A 21,190-nucleotide genomic window follows, 5' to 3' on the forward strand; every position below is an offset into this window, starting at 1 on the left:
GCACCAAATCCATTTTGCTCTTGCAACTGCTTACTATAATTTTTTATAACAGGGTGGAATTCTAGCCAATAAACATAGCCTGTCGCTGTCTACTGAAACACAATTGGTCAGGTCTTTGGACCAATCAGGGCTTGAATGCTCTAACATAATTTTTAACCATATGGTGAAAGGGGAACGATGACTGACAAATAAAAAATTGGTAAGTTCGATCGTTTTTCATTAGAGAAACTAGCTAACCAACTAGCTAGCTAATCAACTATGATTTCAATAATGACATGGTCTTCTGTTAATAAATCAGGCTATTGATGAGGCAAGCTAGGTGAACGTCAGTTAGCTAGGAAGTTAACTAGCTAAAGTTAGCTAGCTAACTAACGTTTAGCCATGTGGTTTAACCAAAGCCAAAGCTGCTGTCTATTTGTTAGAAAGATGGTTCTATACTGAGTGTATGTGATAGTCATTGCTAAACAATATGAGTAGTGTAGGTAAGTGATGATGTGAACCTATAGGAGGATAGCTCTCCACGAGGTGGGTTGGGCATGAACTGACAGCATGGTGTTCAATACTGATCCATGCTGACTGACAAGTGGTGTGGATTGGTACAGGGCAATTCCTCGGTAACGGAGTGATATTGAGACTCAGATCTTTCACTGTTCATTGTTAAAAGTAGTCCTTGTGCATAGAGTTGTATGGTTTGTTTCACTTTGAAATCATTGGTTTTTGTTTGACACACATTTTAAAGCGAAAGATAGGGCAGAACAATGCAGGAGATGGAATTGGATTTAGTATGGTCGTAGTCCCAATTTAAAATCCTTGTACAATCCATAGACATTGGTAAAAAGGTAAACAAAAGTATGGCAATGGAGTTTGAGGAAGGTGGAGCAATACATACACTACATGACCAAAAGTATGTGGATACCTGCTCGTCGAACATCTCATTCAAAAATCATGGGCATTAATATGGAGTTGGTCCCTCATTTGTTGCTATAACAGCCTCCACTCTTCTGGGAAGGTTTTCCAGTAGATGTTGGAACATTTCTGCGGGGACTTGCTTCCATTCAGCCACAAGAGCATTAGTGAGGTCGGGCACTGATGTTGGGCGATTAGGCCTGGCTCGCAGTTGGCATTCCAATTCATCCCAAAGGTGTTCGATGGGGTTGAGGTCAGGACTCTGTGCAGGCCAGTCAAGTTCTTCCACACCGATCTCAACTAACCATTTCTGTATGAACCTCACTTTGTGCACAGGGGCAATGTCATGCTGAAACAGGAAAGGGCCTTCCCCAAACTGTTGCCACAAAAGTAGGTAAGAAACAGAAGGAAAAAAAACACCCCGCTCAACAACAACAAAAAGAAGGCGCTTTCGACAAACCCACTCCTTTCCACACATCCACTTCTTTCCTTTCCACAAATCCACTCCTTTCCACAAATCCACTTCTTTCCTTTCGACGCACTAACCCCTTTCCAAGACGCACCCACCCCTTTCCACACGCCCACTACTTTCCTTGCGACACACCCACTCACCCATACTCCGGTAGCCATATTGGTACAGTGGGGGAAAAAAGTATTCAGTCAGCCACCAATTGTGCAAGTTCTCCCACTTAAAAAGATGAGAGAGGCCTGTAATTTTCATCATAGGTACACGTCAACTATGACAGACAAATGAGGAAAAAAAATCCAGAAAATCACATTGTAGGATTTTAATGAATTTATTTGCAAATTATGGGGGAAAATAAGTATTTGGTCAATAACAAAAGTTTCTCAATACTTTGTTATATACCCTTTGTTGGCAATGACACAAGTCAAACGTTTTCTGTAAGTCTTCACAAGGTTTTCACACACTGTTGCTGGTATTTTGGCAGTGATGTTTTGGGGCTGTCGCTGGGCAACACGGACTTTCAACTCCCTCCAAAGATTTTCTATGGGGTTGAGATCTGGAGACTGGCTAGGCCACTCCAGGACCTTGAAATGCTTCTTACGAAGCCACTCCTTCGTTGCCCGGGCGGTGTGTTTGGGAACATTGTCATGCTGAAAGACCCAGCCACGTTTCATCTTCAATGCCCTTGCTGATGGAAGGAGGTTTTCACTCAAAATCTCACGATACATGGCCCCATTCATTCTTTCCTTTACACGGATCAGTCGTCCTGGTCCCTTTGCAGAAAAACAGCCCCAAAGCATGATGTTTCCACCCCCATGCTTCACAGTAGGTATGGTGTTCTTTGGATGCAACTCAGCATTCTTTGTCCTCCAAACACGACGAGTTGAGTTTTTACCAAAAAGTTCTATTTTGGTTTCATCTGACCATATGACATTCTCCCAATCCTCTTCTGGATCATCCAAATGCACTCTAGCAAACTTCAGACGGGCCTGGACATGTACTGGCTTAAGCAGGGGGACACGTTTGGCACTGCAGGATTTGAGTCCCTGGCGGCGTAGTGTGTTACTGATGGTAGGCTTTGTTACTTTGGTCCCAGCTCTCTGCAGGTCATTCACTAGGTCCCCCGTGTGGTTCTGGGATTTTTGCTCACCGTTCTTGTGATCATTTTGACCCCACGGGGTGAGATCTTGCGTGGAGCCCCAGATCGGGGGAGATTATCAGTGGTCTTGTATGTCTTCCATTTCCTAATAATTGCTCCCACAGTTGATTTCTTCAAACCAAGCTGCTTACCTATTGCAGATTCAGTCTTCCCAGCCTGGTGCAGGTCTACAATTTTGTTTCTGGTGTCCTTTGACAGCTCTTTGGTCTTGGCCATAGTGGAGTTTGGAGTGTGACTGTTTGAGGTTGTGGACAGGTGTCTTTTATACTTATAACAAGTTCAAACAGGTGCCATTAATACAGGTAATGGGTGGAGGACAGAGGAGCCTCTTAAAGAAGAAGTTACAGGTCTGTGAGAGCCAGAAATCTTGCTTGTTTGTAGGTGACCAAATACTTATTTTCCACCATAATTTTCAAATAAATTCATTAAAAATCCTACAATGTGATTTTCTGGAGAAAAAAATTCTCAATTTGTCTGTCATAGTTGACGTGTACCTATGATGAAAATTACAGGCCTCTCTTATTTTTAAGTGGGAGAACTTGCACAATTGGTGGCTGACTAAATACTTTTTCCCCCACTGTATATATGGTGTCAATTCCGATTCAAAAGTCGAACTGGCATGAGATGGCGCCCGCAACCAAGATGAAACATAATTGCGGGAGCAAACACTTGAGTGAAGAGAGAAGAACTGTGGTCGAATGAGCAGAGGACGGGTGCCGCGAGTACAGGCTAGCGTGGTGCGAGCAGATTAAACTTGAGAGCTTGCGAGTGTGACTGAGCGAGCAGAACTGCATTTCTGTATGCAGTAAATTAATTTGAGAGCAGACATTTTTGTTCAACTGAAGAAATCCTTAGTACATGTCAAGACTCAGAAATGACTGCACTCACAAATATGCTGCGTCCCCACACGGATATATTTTCTCCCTCTCGCACCAAATCCATTTTGCTCTTGCAACTGCTTACTATAATTTTTTATAACAGGGTGGAATTCTAGCCAATAAACATAGCCTGTCGCTGTCTACTGAAACACAATTGGTCAGGTCTTTGGACCAATCAGGGCTTGAATGCTCTAACATAATTTTTAACCATATGGTGAAAGGGGAACGATGACTGACAAATAAAAAATTGGTAAGTTCGATCGTTTTTCATTAGAGAAACTAGCTAACCAACTAGCTAGCTAATCAACTATGATTTCAATAATGACATGGTCTTCTGTTAATAAATCAGGCTATTGATGAGGCAAGCTAGGTGAACGTCAGTTAGCTAGGAAGTTAACTAGCTAAAGTTAGCTAGCTAACTAACGTTTAGCCATGTGGTTTAACCAAAGCCAAAGCTGCTGTCTATTTGTTAGAAAGATGGTTCTATACTGAGTGTATGTGATAGTCATTGCTAAACAATATGAGTAGTGTAGGTAAGTGATGATGTGAACCTATAGGAGGATAGCTCTCCACGAGGTGGGTTGGGCATGAACTGACAGCATGGTGTTCAATACTGATCCATGCTGACTGACAAGTGGTGTGGATTGGTACAGGGCAATTCCTCGGTAACGGAGTGATATTGAGACTCAGATCTTTCACTGTTCATTGTTAAAAGTAGTCCTTGTGCATAGAGTTGTATGGTTTGTTTCACTTTGAAATCATTGGTTTTTGTTTGACACACATTTTAAAGCGAAAGATAGGGCAGAACAATGCAGGAGATGGAATTGGATTTAGTATGGTCGTAGTCCCAATTTAAAATCCTTGTACAATCCATAGACATTGGTAAAAAGGTAAACAAAAGTATGGCAATGGAGTTTGAGGAAGGTGGAGCAATACATACACTACATGACCAAAAGTATGTGGATACCTGCTCGCCGAACATCTCATTCAAAAATCATGGGCATTAATATGGAGTTGGTCCCTCATTTGTTGCTATAACAGCCTCCACTCTTCTGGGAAGGTTTTCCAGTAGATGTTGGAACATTTCTGCGGGGACTTGCTTCCATTCAGCCACAAGAGCATTAGTGAGGTCGGGCACTGATGTTGGGCGATTAGGCCTGGCTCGCAGTTGGCATTCCAATTCATCCCAAAGGTGTTCGATGGGGTTGAGGTCAGGACTCTGTGCAGGCCAGTCAAGTTCTTCCACACCGATCTCAACTAACCATTTCTGTATGAACCTCACTTTGTGCACAGGGGCAATGTCATGCTGAAACAGGAAAGGGCCTTCCCCAAACTGTTGCCACAAAAGTAGGTAAGAAACAGAAGGAAAAAAAACACCCCGCTCAACAACAACAAAAAAGAAGGCGCTTTCGACAAACCCACTCCTTTCCACACATCCACTTCTTTCCTTTCCACAAATCCACTCCTTTCCACAAATCCACTTCTTTCCTTTCGACGCACTAACCCCTTTCCAAGACGCACCCACCCCTTTCCACACGCCCACTACTTTCCTTGCGACACACCCACTCACCCATACTCCGGTAGCCATATTGGTACAGTGGGGGAAAAAGTATTCAGTCAGCCACCAATTGTGCAAGTTCTCCCACTTAAAAAGATGAGAGAGGCCTGTAATTTTCATCATAGGTACACGTCAACTATGACAGACAAAATGAGGAAAAAAAATCCAGAAAATCACATTGTAGGATTTTTAATGAATTTATTTGCAAATTATGGGGGAAAATAAGTATTTGGTCAATAACAAAAGTTTCTCAATACTTTGTTATATACCCTTTGTTGGCAATGACACAAGTCAAACGTTTTCTGTAAGTCTTCACAAGGTTTTCACACACTGTTGCTGGTATTTTGGCAGTGATGTTTTGGGGCTGTCGCTGGGCAACACGGACTTTCAACTCCCTCCAAAGATTTTCTATGGGGTTGAGATCTGGAGACTGGCTAGGCCACTCCAGGACCTTGAAATGCTTCTTACGAAGCCACTCCTTCGTTGCCCGGGCGGTGTGTTTGGGAACATTGTCATGCTGAAAGACCCAGCCACGTTTCATCTTCAATGCCCTTGCTGATGGAAGGAGGTTTTCACTCAAAATCTCACGATACATGGCCCCATTCATTCTTTCCTTTACACGGATCAGTCGTCCTGGTCCCTTTGCAGAAAAACAGCCCCAAAGCATGATGTTTCCACCCCCATGCTTCACAGTAGGTATGGTGTTCTTTGGATGCAACTCAGCATTCTTTGTCCTCCAAACACGACGAGTTGAGTTTTTACCAAAAAGTTCTATTTTGGTTTCATCTGACCATATGACATTCTCCCAATCCTCTTCTGGATCATCCAAATGCACTCTAGCAAACTTCAGACGGGCCTGGACATGTACTGGCTTAAGCAGGGGGCACTGCAGGATTTGAGTCCCTGGCGGCGTAGTGTGTTACTGATGGTAGGCTTTGTTACTTTGGTCCCAGCTCTCTGCAGGTCATTCACTAGGTTCCCCCGTGTTGTTCTGGGATTTTTGCTCACCGTTCTTGTGATCATTTTGACCCCACGGGGTGAGATCTTGCGTGGAGCCCCAGATCGAGGGAGATTATCAGTGGTCTTGTATGTCTTCCATTTCCTAATAATTGCTCCCACAGTTGATTTCTTCAAACCAAGCTGCTTACCTATTGCAGATTCAGTCTTCCCAGCCTGGTGCAGGTCTACAATTTTGTTTCTGGTGTCCTTTGACAGCTCTTTGGTCTTGGCCATAGTGGAGTTTGGAGTGTGACTGTTTGAGGTTGTGGACAGGTGTCTTTTATACTGATAACAAGTTCAAACAGGTGCCATTAATACAGGTAACGGGTGGAGGACAGAGGAGCCTCTTAAAGAAGAAGTTACAGGTCTGTGAGAGCCAGAAATCTTGCTTGTTTGTAGGTGACAAAATACTTATTTTCCACCATAATTTGCAAATAAATTCATTAAAAATCCTACAATGTGATTTTCTGGAGAGAAAAAAATGCTCAATTTGTCTGTCATAGTTGACGTGTACCTATGATGAAAATTACAGGCCTGTCTCATATTTTTAAGTGGGAGAACTTGCACAATTGGTGGCTGACTAAATACTTTTTTCCCCCACTGTATATATGGTGTCAATTCCGATTCAAAAGTCGAACTGGCATGAGATGGCGCCCGCAACCAAGATGAAACATAATTGCGGGAAGTGAAGAGAGAAGAACTGTGGTCGAATGAGCAGAGGACGGGTGCCGCGAGTACAGGCTAGCGTGGTGCGAGCAGATTAAACTTGAGAGCTTGCGAGTGTGACTGAGCGAGCAGAACTGCATTTCTGTATGCAGTAAATTAATTTGAGAGCAGACATTTTTGTTCAACTGAAGAAATCCTTAGTACATGTCAAGACTCAGAAATGACTGCACTCACAAATATGCTGCGTCCCCACACGGATATATTTTCTCCCTCTCGCACCAAATCCATTTTGCTCTTGCAACTGCTTACTATAATTTTTTATAACAGGGTGGAATTCTAGCCAATAAACATAGCCTGTCGCTATCTACTGAAACACAATTGGTCAGGTTTTTGGACCAATCAGGGCTTGAATGCTCTAACATAATTTTTAACCATATGGTGAAAGGGGAACGATGACTGACAAATAAAAAATTGGTAAGTTCGATCGTTTTTCATTAGAGAAACTAGCTAACCAACTAGCTAGCTAATTTCTGTATGAACCTCACTTTGTGCACAGGGGCAATGTCATGCTGAAACAGGAAAGGGCCTTCCCCAAACTATTGCCACAAAATTGAAAGCACAGAATCGTCTGCAATGTCATTGTATGCTGTAGCGTTAAGATTTCCCTTCACTGGAACTAAGGGGCCTAGCGCAAATCATGGAAAACAGCCCCAGACCATTATTCCTCCTTCACCAAACCTTACAGTTGGCACTGTGCATTCGGGCAGGTAGCATTGTCCTGGCATCCGCCAAACCCAGAATCTTCCGTCGGACTGCCAGATGGTGAAGCGTGATTCATCACTCCAGAGAACACGTTTCCACTGCTCCATAGTCCAATGGTGACGAGCTTTACATCACTCCATCCAACGCTTTGCATTGCACATGGTGATCTTAGGCTTGTGTGCGGCTGCTCGGCCATGGAAACCCATTTCATGAAGCTCCCAACGAACAGTTATTGTGCTGATGTTGCTTCCAGATGCAGTTTGGAACTCGGTAGTGAGTTTTGCAACCGAGGACAGATGATTTTTACGCGCTACGCGTTTCAGCACTCAGCGGTCCCGTTCTGTGAGCTTGTGTGGCCTACCACTTCATGGCTGAGCCTTTGTTGCTCCTATACATTTCCAGTTCACAGTAACAGCTCTTACACTTGACCGGGGCAACTCTAGAAGTGCAGAAATTTGATGAACCAACCGAGGAATTGCCCTGTACCAATCCACACCACTTGTCAGTCAGCATGGATCAGTATTGAACACCATGCTGTCAGTTCATGCCCAACCCACATCGTGGAGAGCTATCCTCCTATACGTTCACACCTACACTAATCATATTGTTTAGCAATGCCTATCACATACAGTGAAGGAAAAATGTATTTGATCCCCTGCTGATTTTGTAAAAAATGTTATGAATTGATTTGCATTTTAATGAGGGAAATAAGTATTTGACCCCCTCTCAATCAGAAATTTTTTTGGCTCCCAGGTGTCTTTTATACAGGTAACGAGCTGAGATTAGGAGCACACTCTTAAAGGGAGTGCTCCTAATCTCAGTTTGTTACCTGTATAAAAGACACCTGTCCACAGAAGCAATCAATCAATCACATTCCAAACTCTCCACCATGGCCAAGACCAAAGAGCTCTCCAAGGATGTCAGGGACAAGATTGTAGACCTACACAAGGCTGGAATGGGCTACAAGACATCGCCAAGCAGCTTGGTGAGAAGGTGACAACAGTTGGTGCGATTATTCGCAAATGGAAGAAACACAAAATAACTGTCAATCTCCCTTGGCCTGAGGCTCCATGCAAGATCTCACCTTGTGGAGTTGCAATGATCATGAGAACGGTGAGGAATCAGCCCAGAACTACACGGGAGGATCTTGTCAATGATCTCAAGGCAGCTGGGACCAAAGTCACCAAGAAAACAATTGGTAACACCCTACTCCATGAAGGACTGAAATCCTGCAGCGCCCGCAAGGTCCCCCTGCTCAAGAAAGCACATATATATGCCCGTCTGAAGTTTGCCAATGAACATCTGAATGATTCAGAGGAGAACTGGGTGAAAGTGTTGTGGTCAGATGAGACCAAAATGGAGCTCTTTGGCATTAACTCAAATCGCCGTGTTTGGAGGTGGAGGAATGCTGCCTATGACCCCAAGAACACCATCCCCACCGTCAAACATGGAGGTGGAAACATTATGCTTTGGGGGTGTTTTTCTGCTAAGGGGACAGGACAACTTCACAGCATCAAAGGGACGATGGACGGGGCCATGTACCGTCAAATCTTGGGTGAGAACCTCCTTCCCTCAGCCAGGGCATTGAAAATGGGTCGTGGATGGGTATTCCAGCATGACAATGACCCAAAACACATGGCCAAGGCAACAAAGGAGTGGCTCAAGAGGAAGCACATTAAGGTCCTGGAGTGGCCTAGCCAGTCTCCAGACCTTAATCCCATAGAAAATCTGTGGAGTGAGCTGAAGGTTCGTGTTGCCAAACGTCAGCCTCGAAACCTTAATGACTTGGAGAAGATCTGCAAAGAGGAGTGGGACAAAATCCCTCCTGAGATGTGTGCAAACCTGGTGGCCAACTACAAGAAACGTCTGACCTCTGTGATTGCCAATGAGGGTTTTGCCACCAAGTACTAAGTCATGTTTTGCAGAGGGGTCAAATACTTATTTCCCTCATTAAAATGCAAATCAATTTATAACATTTTTGCCATGCGTTTTTCTGGATTTTTTTGTTGTTATTCTGTCTCTCACTGTTCAAATAAACCTACCATTAAAATTATAGACAGTGGGCAAACGTACAAAATCAGCAGGGGATCAAATACTTTTTTCCCTCACTGTATAGGATGATAAAAATGTTGCGCCTGTAATATGGGTCAGATTTTCTTACCTGGTTGGGCTAGAAGTAATCCGTTTTCGCTGTAGTAATGGTGCAAAAATGACGCTAACAAATCTGTGAAATAACTCGGAAATAATGGTACAGCGAAGCCTTATCATTACAACAATTATTATCTGGGAGATTTTTTTCATAGTCGCACTGTGCTCCCAAAATAAAACTCCTGGTCCCACAGCAAAACAATTCAAATTGGTCACACTTTAGAGCTCTGGAAAGACCAATACCACTTAACTCCCATTACAGGAAACAAACATAGACTACACTGGATTCATTAAACTGTTTGGGTACACACTGATACACACCCTGTATCAATGTGTACCCTATCCCATTTGGACAAGAGGAATACCTATGTAAGAATGCTGTTCATTGACTCAGCATTCAAAACCATAGTACCCTTCAAGCTCATCATTAAGCTTGAGGCCCTGGATCTCAACCCCGCCCTGTGCAATTGGGTCCTGGACTTCCTGACGGGCCGCCCCCAGGTGGTGAAGGTAGGAAACAACCCCTCCACTTCGCTGATCCTCAACACTGGGGCCCCATAAAGGTGTGTGCTCACTGTTCACCCATGACCGCGTAGCCATGCACGCCTCCAACTCAATCATCAAGTTTGCAGACGACACAACAGTAGTAGGCTTGATTACCAACAATGATGAGACAGCCTACAGGGAGGAGGTGAGGGCTCTCGGAGAGTGGTGTCAGGAAAATAAAATAAAATGTCACAGGAAGGCCAAAAAGATCATCAAGGACAACTACCACCCGAGCCACTGCCTGTTCACCCCGCTATCATCCAGAAGGTGAGGTCAGTACAGGTGCATCAAAGCTGGGACCGAGAGACTGAAAACCAGCTTCTATCTCAAGGCCATCAGACTGTTAAACAGCCATCACTAGCACCGAGAGGCTGCTGCCTACATACAGACTTGAAAATCACTGGCCACTTTAATAAATGGAACACTAGTCACTTTAATAATGCCACTTTAATAATGTTTACATATCTTGCATTACCCATCTCATATGTATATACTGTATTCTATACTATCTATTGCATCTTAGCCTATGCCACTCTGATAATGACATTGCTTATCCATATATTGATATATTCTTAGTCCATTCCTTTACTTAGATTTGTGTGTATTAGGTTTTTGTTGTGGAACTGTTAGATATTACTTGCTAGATATTGCTGCACTGTCGGAACTAGAAGCACAAGCATTTCGCTACACTCGCAATAACATCTGCTAACCATGTGTATGTGACCAATATATTTGATTTTATTAGATTTTTTGATTTGTTATAAGGTGGGGCTATATAGCCTACATGGGTTGTAAATTAAGTTTGTATTTTTTTAACACATCAAGTGTTCTTAACCTAATTTAATGAGAGTCGTACATTGAAATAGTCATCCGTTTTCTCTTTCATCAGCTAATAACCAAAACAAGTACGAGGTGGTAGGGAATGTTTATAACAATGGTAACCATTCACACAACCCATTACAGAACACACTTGATACTAGAGGAGAAAATGCCATGCTACAAGAACACATCAACAACCCAGTCTCCCATCAGACTTCAAAGGGCTCAGGCTGATTGAAACATCATGAGTGGTTTATTTGTGATGAGCAGACAATACAGGTTATGTAATTCATTTCTTAGAAGTAGAATAGGCCTCTATGCTCTCAGCATCTTGGTAATGTAATCAATGGTATCCCCTATAGAAGGGTTATGTTGGGTCATGTTGCACAACCTACCATTTCCATTTGTGTTTCATAACTGGGCAAATATGTCAGATCAATGTCCAATACTTTTTTCGATTTAGTTAGAAATAAGCAGAAGTTCAATCAACCACTGTTATTTTACAGAAAACAAATTAACAACAGACTTTCAGCATGCTTATAGGGAAGGGTACTCAACATGCTCGGCACTGACACAAATTACTGATGATTGGCTGAAAGACATTGATTATAAGAAGATTGTAGGAAATGTTTTGTTAGATTTCATTACAGCTTTTGATATCATTGATCATAACCCATTGCTGAAAAAACGTAGGTGTTATGGATTTACATCATCTGCCTTATCATGGATTGAGAGTTACCTATTTAATTAAACAAATAGTATTTTTTTGATGGAAGCCTCTCTAATGCAAATTCAGTTGAGTGTGGTGTACCGCAGGGCAGCCGACTTGGGCCATTATTGTTTTCGGTTTTTACTAATGACCTTCCACTGACCTTGAATAAAGCCTGTGTGTCTATGTACGCTGACAACTCAACTGTATTCATGTCAGCTACAACAGTAAAATAAATAATTGACACCCTTAACATAGAGATCCAGTCAGTTTTAGAATGGGTAACTAGCAGTAGGCTCCTGCTAAATATCTAAAAAAGCAACTAAAAGCATCGTTTTTGGGACAAATCACTCACACAACCCTAAACCTCATTTAGATGTATTATTGAATAATGTGGCAATTGAGCAAGTTGAGGAGACTAAACTGCTGAGTGTAACCTTAGATAGCAAGCTGTCAGGTCAAAACATGTAGACTCAATGGTTGCTAAAATGGGAAGAGGTCTGTCCATGATAAGGCATTGCTCTGCTTTCTAAATCCTACAGGCCCTAGTTTTGTCACACCTGGACTACTGCCCAGTTGTGTGGTCACGTGCGGCAAAGAAGGACATAGGAAAATTACAGTTGGTCCAGAACAGAGCAGCACATATTGCACTTAGATGTCAGTAGTATGCATGTCAATCTCTCCTGGCTCAAAGTTGAGGAGAGATTGACTGCATCACTATTGGTCTTTGTCCGAGGTGTTGATGGGTTGAAGGTACCAAACTGTCTGTTCAAGCAGTTGGCACACAGTTCGGACACTCATCGGTACCACACAAGATACGCAGCCAGATGTCTCTTCAAAGTCCCCAGTTCCAGAACAGAGGCTGGGAATAGAGCCCTGAATTAAATAGAGCCATGAATAGATGGAAATCTCTGCCACCCCAGGTAACTCAAATTAGCAATAACCCCAGATTCAAAAACCAGATAAAATAACAACTTAAGGCACGTTGGGGACTGTGAACAGACACAGACATTTGTATATATACTGAACAAAAATATAAACGCAACATGTAAAGTGTTGGTCCCATGTTCCGCAAACTTTTCCATACACACAAAAAGCGTATTTCTCTGTTTACATCCCTGTTAGTGAGTATTTGTCCTTTGCCAAGATAATCCATCCACCTGTTAGGTGTGGCATATAAAGAAACTGATTAAACAGCATGATCATTACAAAGGTGCACCTTGTGCTGGGGACAATAAAAGGCCACTCTAAAATGTGCAGTTTTGTCACACAACACAATGCCACATATGTCTCAAGTTTTGAGGGAGTGTGCAATTGGCATGCTGACTGCAGGAATGTCCACCAGAGCTGTTGCCAGAGAAGTGAATGCTCATTTCTCTACCATAAGCCACATCCAACGTTGTTTTAGAGAATTTGGCAGTACGTCCAACCGGCCTCACAACCGCAGACCAAGTGTAACCACGCCAGCCCAGGACCTCCACATCTGGCTTCTTCACCTGCGGGATCGTCTGAGACCAGCCACCCGGACAGCTGATGAATCTGTGGGTCTGCACAACCGAAGAATTTCTGCAGAAACCGTCTCAGGGAAGATCATCTGTGTGCTCATCGTCCTCACCAGGGTCTTGACCTGACTGCAGTTCAAAGTCGTAACTGACTTCATTGGGCAAATGCTCACCTTCGATGGCCACTGGCACACTGGAGAAGTGTGCTCTTCACAGATGATACCCGGTTTCAACTGTACCTGGCAGATGGCAGATAGCGTGTATGGCATTGTGTCGGCGAGTGCTTTGCTGATGTCAACGTTGTGAACAGAGTGCCCCATGGTGGCGGTGGGGTTATGCTATAGACAGGCATAAGCTACGGACAATGAACACAATTGCATTTTATTGATCGCAATTTGAATGCACAGAGATAGCGTGACGAGATCCTTAGGTCCACTTTCGTGCCATTCATCCGCCGCCATCACCTCATGTTTCAGCATGATAATGCACAGCCCCATGTCCCAAGGATCTGTACAGAATTCCTGGAAGCTGAAAATGTCCCAGTTCTTCCATGGCCTGCATACTCACCAGACATGTCACCCATTGAGCATGTTTGAGATGCTCTGGATCGACATGTATGTTCCAGTGACCGCCAATATCCAGCAACTTCGCACAGCCATTGAAGAGGAGTGGGACAACATTCCACAGGCCACAATCAACAGCCTGATCAACTCTATGCGAAAGAGATGTGATGTGCTGCATGAGGCAAATGGTGGTCACACCAGATACTGTTTTCTGATCCATGCTCCTACCTTTTTTTTTAAAGGTAACTGTGACCAACAGACGCATATTTGTATTCCCAGTCATGTGAAATCCATAGATTAGGGCCTAATGGATTTTTTTCATATGACTGATTTCCATATATGAACTGTAACTCATTAAAATCTTTTAAATTGTTGCATGTTGCCTTTATATTTTTTGTTTAGTGTATTTTGTATTGTATTTAGCATTGTATTATTTATTGAATTATGTAGTGTTATGTATTTTATGTATTTTATTTGTTGTGTTTTGGCAGCGGCTAATTGGGGATCCTAATAAAATACTAAATACTAACATTAAAGCACTGTTGCAGATATTTAGTTGAAACCCGGGGGAAATTGAGACAACAATTATGTACATTCAATCAAAAAGCCACCAAGGTATGGTAAAATGAAGTGAAAACAATGTTGACTAAAACAAACAAATGGAATAGTGTAGCGCTATGGAATTGGACACTGGATATTAGTCATATCACACGTAGTATTGTGCCCAGGGGAAATATCACTGTGATCTCATATCAAAAGATCAAATCATGGGATGACAGAGCAGATAGATCGGATATCAATAACCAAAAGCAGGGGATGGTTGAACATGTAGTGTAAGCATACTCCATAACATCTGGGATTTTCCTTTTACCTATCTCCTCTTCATTTAACCTATCTCCTCTTCATTTAACCTATCAGCTCTTCATTTAACCTATCAGCTCTTCATTTAACCTATCTGCTCTTCATTTAACCTATCTCTTCATTTAACCTATCAGCACTTCATTTAACCTATCTGCTCTTCATTTAACCTATCTCTTCATTTAACCTATCAGCTCATAATTTAACCTATCTATTCATTTAACCTATCAGCTCTTCATTTAACCTATCAGCTCATCATTTAACCTATCAGCTCTTCATTTAACCTATCTCTTCATTTAACCTATCAGCTCTTCATTTAACCTATCAGCTCTTCATTTAACCTATCAGCACTTCATTTAACCTATCTCTTCATTTAACCTATCAGCTCTTCATTTAACCTATCAGCTCTTCATTTAACCTATCAGCTCTTCATTTAACCTATCAGCACTTCATTTAACCTATTTGCTCTTCATTTAACCTATCTCTTCATTTAACCTATTTGCTCTTCATTGAACCTATCTCTTCATTTAACCTATCTCTTCATTTAACCTATCAGCACTTAATTTAACCTATCTGCCCTTCATTTATCCTATTTGCTCTTCATTTAACCTATCTGCCTGTCATTTAAACTATCTCTTAATTTAACCTATCTGCTCTCCATTTAACCTTTCTCCTAATTTAACCTATCCCTTAATTTAACCTATCAGCTCTTCATTTACTAATAATATGCCATTTAGCAGACGCTTTTATCCAAAGCGACTTACAGTCATGCGTGCATACATTTTTGTGTATGGGTGGTCCCGGGGATCGAACCCACTACCTTGGCGTTACAAGCGCCGTGCTCTACCAGCTGAGCTACAGAGGACCACCATTTAACCTATCTGCTCATCATTTAACCTATCTGCTCATCATTTAACCTATCTGCTCATCATATAACCTATCCATGTCATCCTTCTTTACTCTCCTAATTTTCCCTTTCCTTTTATTTCGTCTCATTCTTTCCTCTGCCACTGTCCCTTCTCCTATTCCTCTCACCATTACTCCTGCTCTCTGTCTTCTCCCCCTCTCTTCCTTCCACCTTCCTCCTCCTCCCTCGCTCTCCAACGTAGAGCCCCCCTTACGAGTCCTGCTGCTGTCATTGAATCTGTTGAAGTTTGCTAATTAATATCCCATTAATACAGCGGCCCAGCAGACACAGGATGAGAGGGCTCCCGTCGCTGTGACAACGGGCGCTAATGGAGACGGTGGACTGGGCGGATGGATGGTGATGATGCTCCTCCTCCGAGGTACTTAACACCATGGCTTTGATCTGGCCTGGCACTCACTCCTTCTGTCCTCTCCTGTCCTGTCTGCTCACTGCACAGCTGAGGTAAGCCATACCCTCTACATCTCTATCTGTCTCTCTCTATAACTCTACCCATCTCCCTCTCTATCTGTCTCTCTATCTCTGTTTATCTATCTACAGCTTCTATCTATCTATCTATCTATCTATCTATCTATCTATCTATCTATCTATCTATCTATCTATCTATCTATCTATCTATCTATCTATCTATCTATCTATCTATCTATCTATCTATCTATCTATCTATCTATCTATCTATCTATCTATCTATCTATCTATCTATCTATCTATCTCTCTATCTCTCGATCTATCTATCTATCTGTTTATTACTCTCTCCTCTGAATGGCATTACACCATTGCTTTGTAGCGATTGTGAAAAGTTTCCGTGAATCTCTTATAACGTTACAGGATGTATTTATGCAATTGGGATTTCTATTCATGTTTCTCATTGGGAAGGAGAGTTGAGCCTCTGAATTCAATTTATCAGTTTACCAATTTATCCGCTTGCAACAGTCAGTTAAACTAGAGCAAAACACAGCATTAACAGAAAGGGGTTTTATTAGTAAAAATCAACTATTAACCGAGTCATTCAAAGCTAGACATCTCAGACAAAGCCTACTGTTTCCCTGATGTGTTGAAGTCCGATATTGACAAAGGCATAAATAATGGATCTATGTGGGTCCAGACTGAGACTGTGCTATGTTATCTGATCTGGGTCCAGACTGGGAGAAAGAGGAGAAGAGAGAGAGAGAGAAGAGGAGGAGAAGATGTCTACAGGCTGTGGCTGTGTGAGGTCGCCCCTGGAGACAGCTGAACACAGACTGACGGGAGGACATGAGCACCACTGTGAGTATCTGAGAGACAGAGGGGAGGGGGAAGGGAAACAGAAAGAGAAAGAAGGTGAGAAAGGGAGAGAGAGAGAGAGCAGATCTCCACTGGGACCAACCAACACAGTGACAGATGGTAAGACATCGGCCAAGTCTGCCTACTGTCACATACAATGCCTCTGTGTATTCGTGATGGGGATTACGTATGCGTAGATTCACACACGCACATATGCACGCACGCACACACACACTATGAAATACCACCACCTTACACAACCACATACTGCAATATATCTGTATGGAATCGAATACGCAATACTACCTTTGAAAACACAAGTTTCCGTGCTATTTTTGTGATTAACTCATGAATAGTAATAAACTACACATATCTCATAGTTACTGTCTAAATAACGCCCATCAGATCATCAGATATACATGTGTTATATTTCTGTGTGACAGATCAGATAGTGGAGCCTGTGAGGACCCTGCTAGAGGAGGGGACAGGGATGACCAGAGCTGTGCAGGGGAAACACTGTCCTGAGGCTGTGCACCCTGAGGAGCAGCCTGATGAGCAGGAACTGAAGAAACCACGCAGGAAAGACACGCCAGTCCTCAGCACTCCTCCACTCATACCAGGTCAGTCACACTCTACACTTTCTCTCTCACTCTCTTGTTGTTACTGTCAGAGCCAAAATGAGACTTGAATTAAACTGTAAAATAGTGGTTGTCCTTAAGATGTTGATGTAATGTAGCAAGATGTGTAAGTAACCTCTATGCTTAAATCATGGACAGTAATGTATGCAAAGGCATGATATTCTGTACATTATGGACTTTTAAGTTGATGTTGGTGTAGTAACAGATTCTCAGTATGAATTTGTTACCATTATTTGTAATATGTGTTGCGTCATTTGCCTCCATCAGGTTTGAGGTTGGTGAAAGGAGAGAAGAGAATGATTCACATGGAGGATGATGAGAAGGATGGAAAGAACTAGAAGTCATTGGAAGATAGTTTTTTGCCTACAGTTTTTTTGTTGACATTGTTGTTTTCAGTTGTCATATCGTTAATTGTTAATATGTAGCCTATACCTGTTTATTAAAAGTAGCTCTACAATGTGTGGCTGTTACCTTTCATTTACAAACAAGGTATGAAGATGTTAACGTCAATGCACACATTCAAGGTAATATACTGTATCTAGCCAAAGGTTGCACCTTGGCCATTACAATGTAGAAAAACGCATATCTCTTACGGAAGATGCCATAACTTTGGAGATAAGAATAGAAAGTGAAGTCAGTGTTACTGGTTTCGATCTGTGGCGAAGTTTTTCCTAAATGGTTTTGACAAATCCAGCTCCAGAACCAGCCTAGCCAGCTGGCTATTCTTTTGAATATGGTGTAGTTAAAAAAACAGCAAACAGATAATATTAGCTAGATAGCTAGCTAGATAGCTAAGGTTAGCATGCTAGCTATGTACACAGCTGTTTCTCCACGTAGAAATCACCATGACGTTCTTTCCCACCCCCAATTCTTAAATACAGTGCCTTCGGAAAGTATTCAGACCCCTTTACTTTTTCCAATTTTTTTTAGGTGACAGCCTTATTCTAAAATAGATTAAATCGTATTTTTCCCCTCATCAATCTACACACAATACCCCATAATGAATAAGCAAAAACAGGTTTTAGACATTTTTTTGACACAAAAAAACCCCTGAAATATTACATTTACATAAGTATTCAGACCCTTTCCTCAGTACTTTGTTGAAGCGCCTTTGGAAGCGATTACAGCCCATTGTCTTCTTGGGTATGACGCTACAAGCTTGGCACACCTGTATTTGAGGAGTTTCTCCCATTCTTCTCTGCAGATCCTCTCAAGCTCTGTCAGGTTGGATGGGGAGCGTTGCTGCACAGCTATTTTCAGGTCTCTCCAGAGATGTTCGATCAGGTTTAAGTCCGGCCTCTGGCTGGGCCACTCAAGGACATTCAGAGACTTGTCCCGAAGCCACTCCTGCGTTGTCTTGGCTGTGTGCTTAGGGTTGCTGTCCTGTTGGAAGGTGAACCTTCGCCCCAGTCTGAGGTCCTGAGAGCTCTGGAGCAGGTTTTCATCAAGGATCTCTCTGTACTTTGCTCTGTTCATCTTTGCCTCAATCCTGACTAGTCTCCCAGTCCCTGCCGCTGAAAAACATCCCCACAGCATGATTCTGCCACCACCATGCTTCACCGTAGGGATGGTGCCAGTTTTCCTCCAGATGTGACGCTTGGCATTCAGGCCAAAGAGTTCAATCTTGGTAACATCAGACCAGAGAATCTTGTTTCTCATGGTCTGAGAGTCTTCAGGTGCCTTTTGGCAAACTCCAAGCAGGATGTCATGTGCCTTTTACTGAGGTGGGGCTTCTGTCTGGCCATTCTACCACAAAGGCCTGATTGGTGGAGTGCTGCAGAGATGATTGTCCTTTTGGAAGGTTCTCCCATCTCCACAGAGGAACTCTGGAGCTATGTCAGAGTGACCATCGGGTTCTTGCTCACCTCCCTGACCAAGCCCTTCTCCCCAATTGCTCAGTTTGGCCGGGAGGCCAGCTCTAGGAAGAGTCTTTGTGGTTCCAAACTTCTTCCATTTAAGAATGATGGAGGCCAATGTGTTCTTGGGGACCTTCAGTGCTGCAGAAATGTTTTGATACCCTTCCCCAGATCTGTGCCTCAACACAATCCTGTCTCAGCGCTCTACGGACAATTCCTGTGACCTCATGGCTTGGTTTTTGCTCTGACATGCACTGTCAACTGTGAGACCTTATATAGACAGGTGTGTGCCTTTCCAAATCATGTCCAATCAATTGAATTTACCACAGGTGGACTCCAATCAAGTTGTCGAAACATCTCAAGGATGATCAATGGAAACAGGATGCACCTGAGCTGAATTTCAAGTCTCATAGCAAAGTGTCTGAATACTTATGTAAATAAGGTATTTCTGTTTTTAAATTTTGAATACATTTGCAAACATTTCTAAAAACCTGTTTTCGCTTTGTCATCATGGGGTATTGTGTGTAGATTGCTGAGGATTTGTATTTATTTAATCAATTTCAGAATAAGGCTGTAACGTAACAAAATGTGGAAAAAGTCAAAAACTGAATACTTTCCAAAGGCACTGTATGTATAAGTAGCCTGCCTCATTTTTCAGAGGTGGAACCTAAACAAGTATTTCTGCTCTAGGGCAGACAGGAAGAGGCAAAGCGAAAGGTTTTAATCTGCCCAAAATCTGTCTACGAAAATAAGCCCACGAACTGAATAATTTTTGTAAGGAGGTCAATAAGAGTATCAAATTTGGACAACATAAAATTTAATTGCTAATTTTCTACATGAGGCTTATTTGTTCTAATAGAAGTTTCATAATGGTTAGGTTGTTACAAATGCACTGTTATAAGTGGACGCACGTGGCATTTAGGCAACTTTGAAAAAAATAGTTAATATCAGAGTTGTGCCTGTTGTCATAGAGATATATAGAGGACTCATCATGGATCTAACCACTTTAGCATGGACATTGCCATTGAGGGCTTCCACAATTTTTAAGTAGCCAACAGGGTGGGTATTCCTATTAGTTGGGAGCAATCAGCCAATGAAGAAGAAAATGTACTACTTTAAAATATGCTGTCACAGACGCTATAATGGCACAGATACAAAGATGAGTCCTCTATATATCTCTATGGCCAATTATTCACACACATCTGCCCTCTCATTGGCTAGAATGGTCGCAACTGATCTCTCCTCCTCCCACATGTCTTCCATCTTTGAGGACATGTATTTCCATTGTAAGAGCGATCACTTGACTATCTTGTCAATATAATAGACAATATTTGTCTAGGGCAGGAATTACATCTGGTGGGTGCCTTTAAAGCTAGACTAACAGAGGGGTTTCTTCCATACAGACCAGAAGAGGCTGGTGGGAGGAGCTATAGGAGGACAGACTCATTATAAAGGCTGGAATGGTTTTAATGGAACGGAGTCAAACATGTGGTTTCCATATGTTTGATGTGTTTGATACCATTCCAATTTATTTCGTTCCCGCTATTACAATGAGCCCGTCCTCCTATAGCTCCTCCCACCAGAGGCAGAAGGCCGACATCAGTGGATGCAGATATATCTAGCTTAAACAGATAGATTGCGATGGGGATGGTTCTATTATGCTAATTCGATTTTTGTGCGGGCCTCGACTCTAGTTAACCTACGTCACTTTTGTTTTCAGCCAACTTTGCCATCAGACAGAACGGGGCACCTGGCTCACGCTCGGGAGGCATCCCGGTTCCAAATCGACTGCAATCAACGCTAACCCGGTTCACCCGGGGGGGCGGGGCATGCCCGGGGCAGTAATTAAATCCCATCATTGGCAAATCCCCGTATGGCAATGTCTTATTTGCATATAGGCCGACTGTAGCTCAGATTGGTTTTGGTGGTTATGGTGGTCTGTGTAGTGTCTGGACCTGGACAAGACTGA

General features: G+C 42.6%; 1 protein-coding gene across 1 annotated transcript; it reads left to right on the top strand.

Moving 5' to 3' along the window:
* Nucleotides 1–15,732: 15,732 nt before the first annotated feature.
* ppp1r17 (protein phosphatase 1 regulatory subunit 17) lies at nt 15,733–17,824 on the top strand. The gene is made up of 4 exons (XM_041861393.2): nt 15,733–15,908; nt 16,606–16,730; nt 17,171–17,347; nt 17,633–17,824. The coding sequence occupies exons 1-4, from the start codon at nt 15,838–15,840 to the stop codon at nt 17,701–17,703; spliced, it is 444 nt and encodes a 147-aa protein (XP_041717327.1). The 5' UTR covers nt 15,733–15,837; the 3' UTR covers nt 17,704–17,824.
* The last annotated feature ends 3,366 nt before the right edge of the window (nt 17,825–21,190 follow it).

This window comes from Coregonus clupeaformis, chromosome 34 (genome assembly GCF_020615455.1).
Source record: "Coregonus clupeaformis isolate EN_2021a chromosome 34, ASM2061545v1, whole genome shotgun sequence".
In the NCBI taxonomy this organism is placed as follows: Eukaryota; Metazoa; Chordata; class Actinopteri; order Salmoniformes; family Salmonidae; genus Coregonus; species Coregonus clupeaformis.

Coding starts and splice junctions, on each gene's coding strand:
- ppp1r17 (XM_041861393.2), top strand. CDS start 15,838: ATGGCTTTGATCTGGCCTGGCACTCACTCCTTCTGTCCTCTCCTGTCC. Junction 15,909..16,605: donor CTGCTCACTGCACAGCTGAG/GTAAGCCATACC, acceptor ATCTGGGTCCAG/ACTGGGAGAAAGAGGAGAAG. Junction 16,731..17,170: donor GGGAGGACATGAGCACCACT/GTGAGTATCTGA, acceptor TCTGTGTGACAG/ATCAGATAGTGGAGCCTGTG.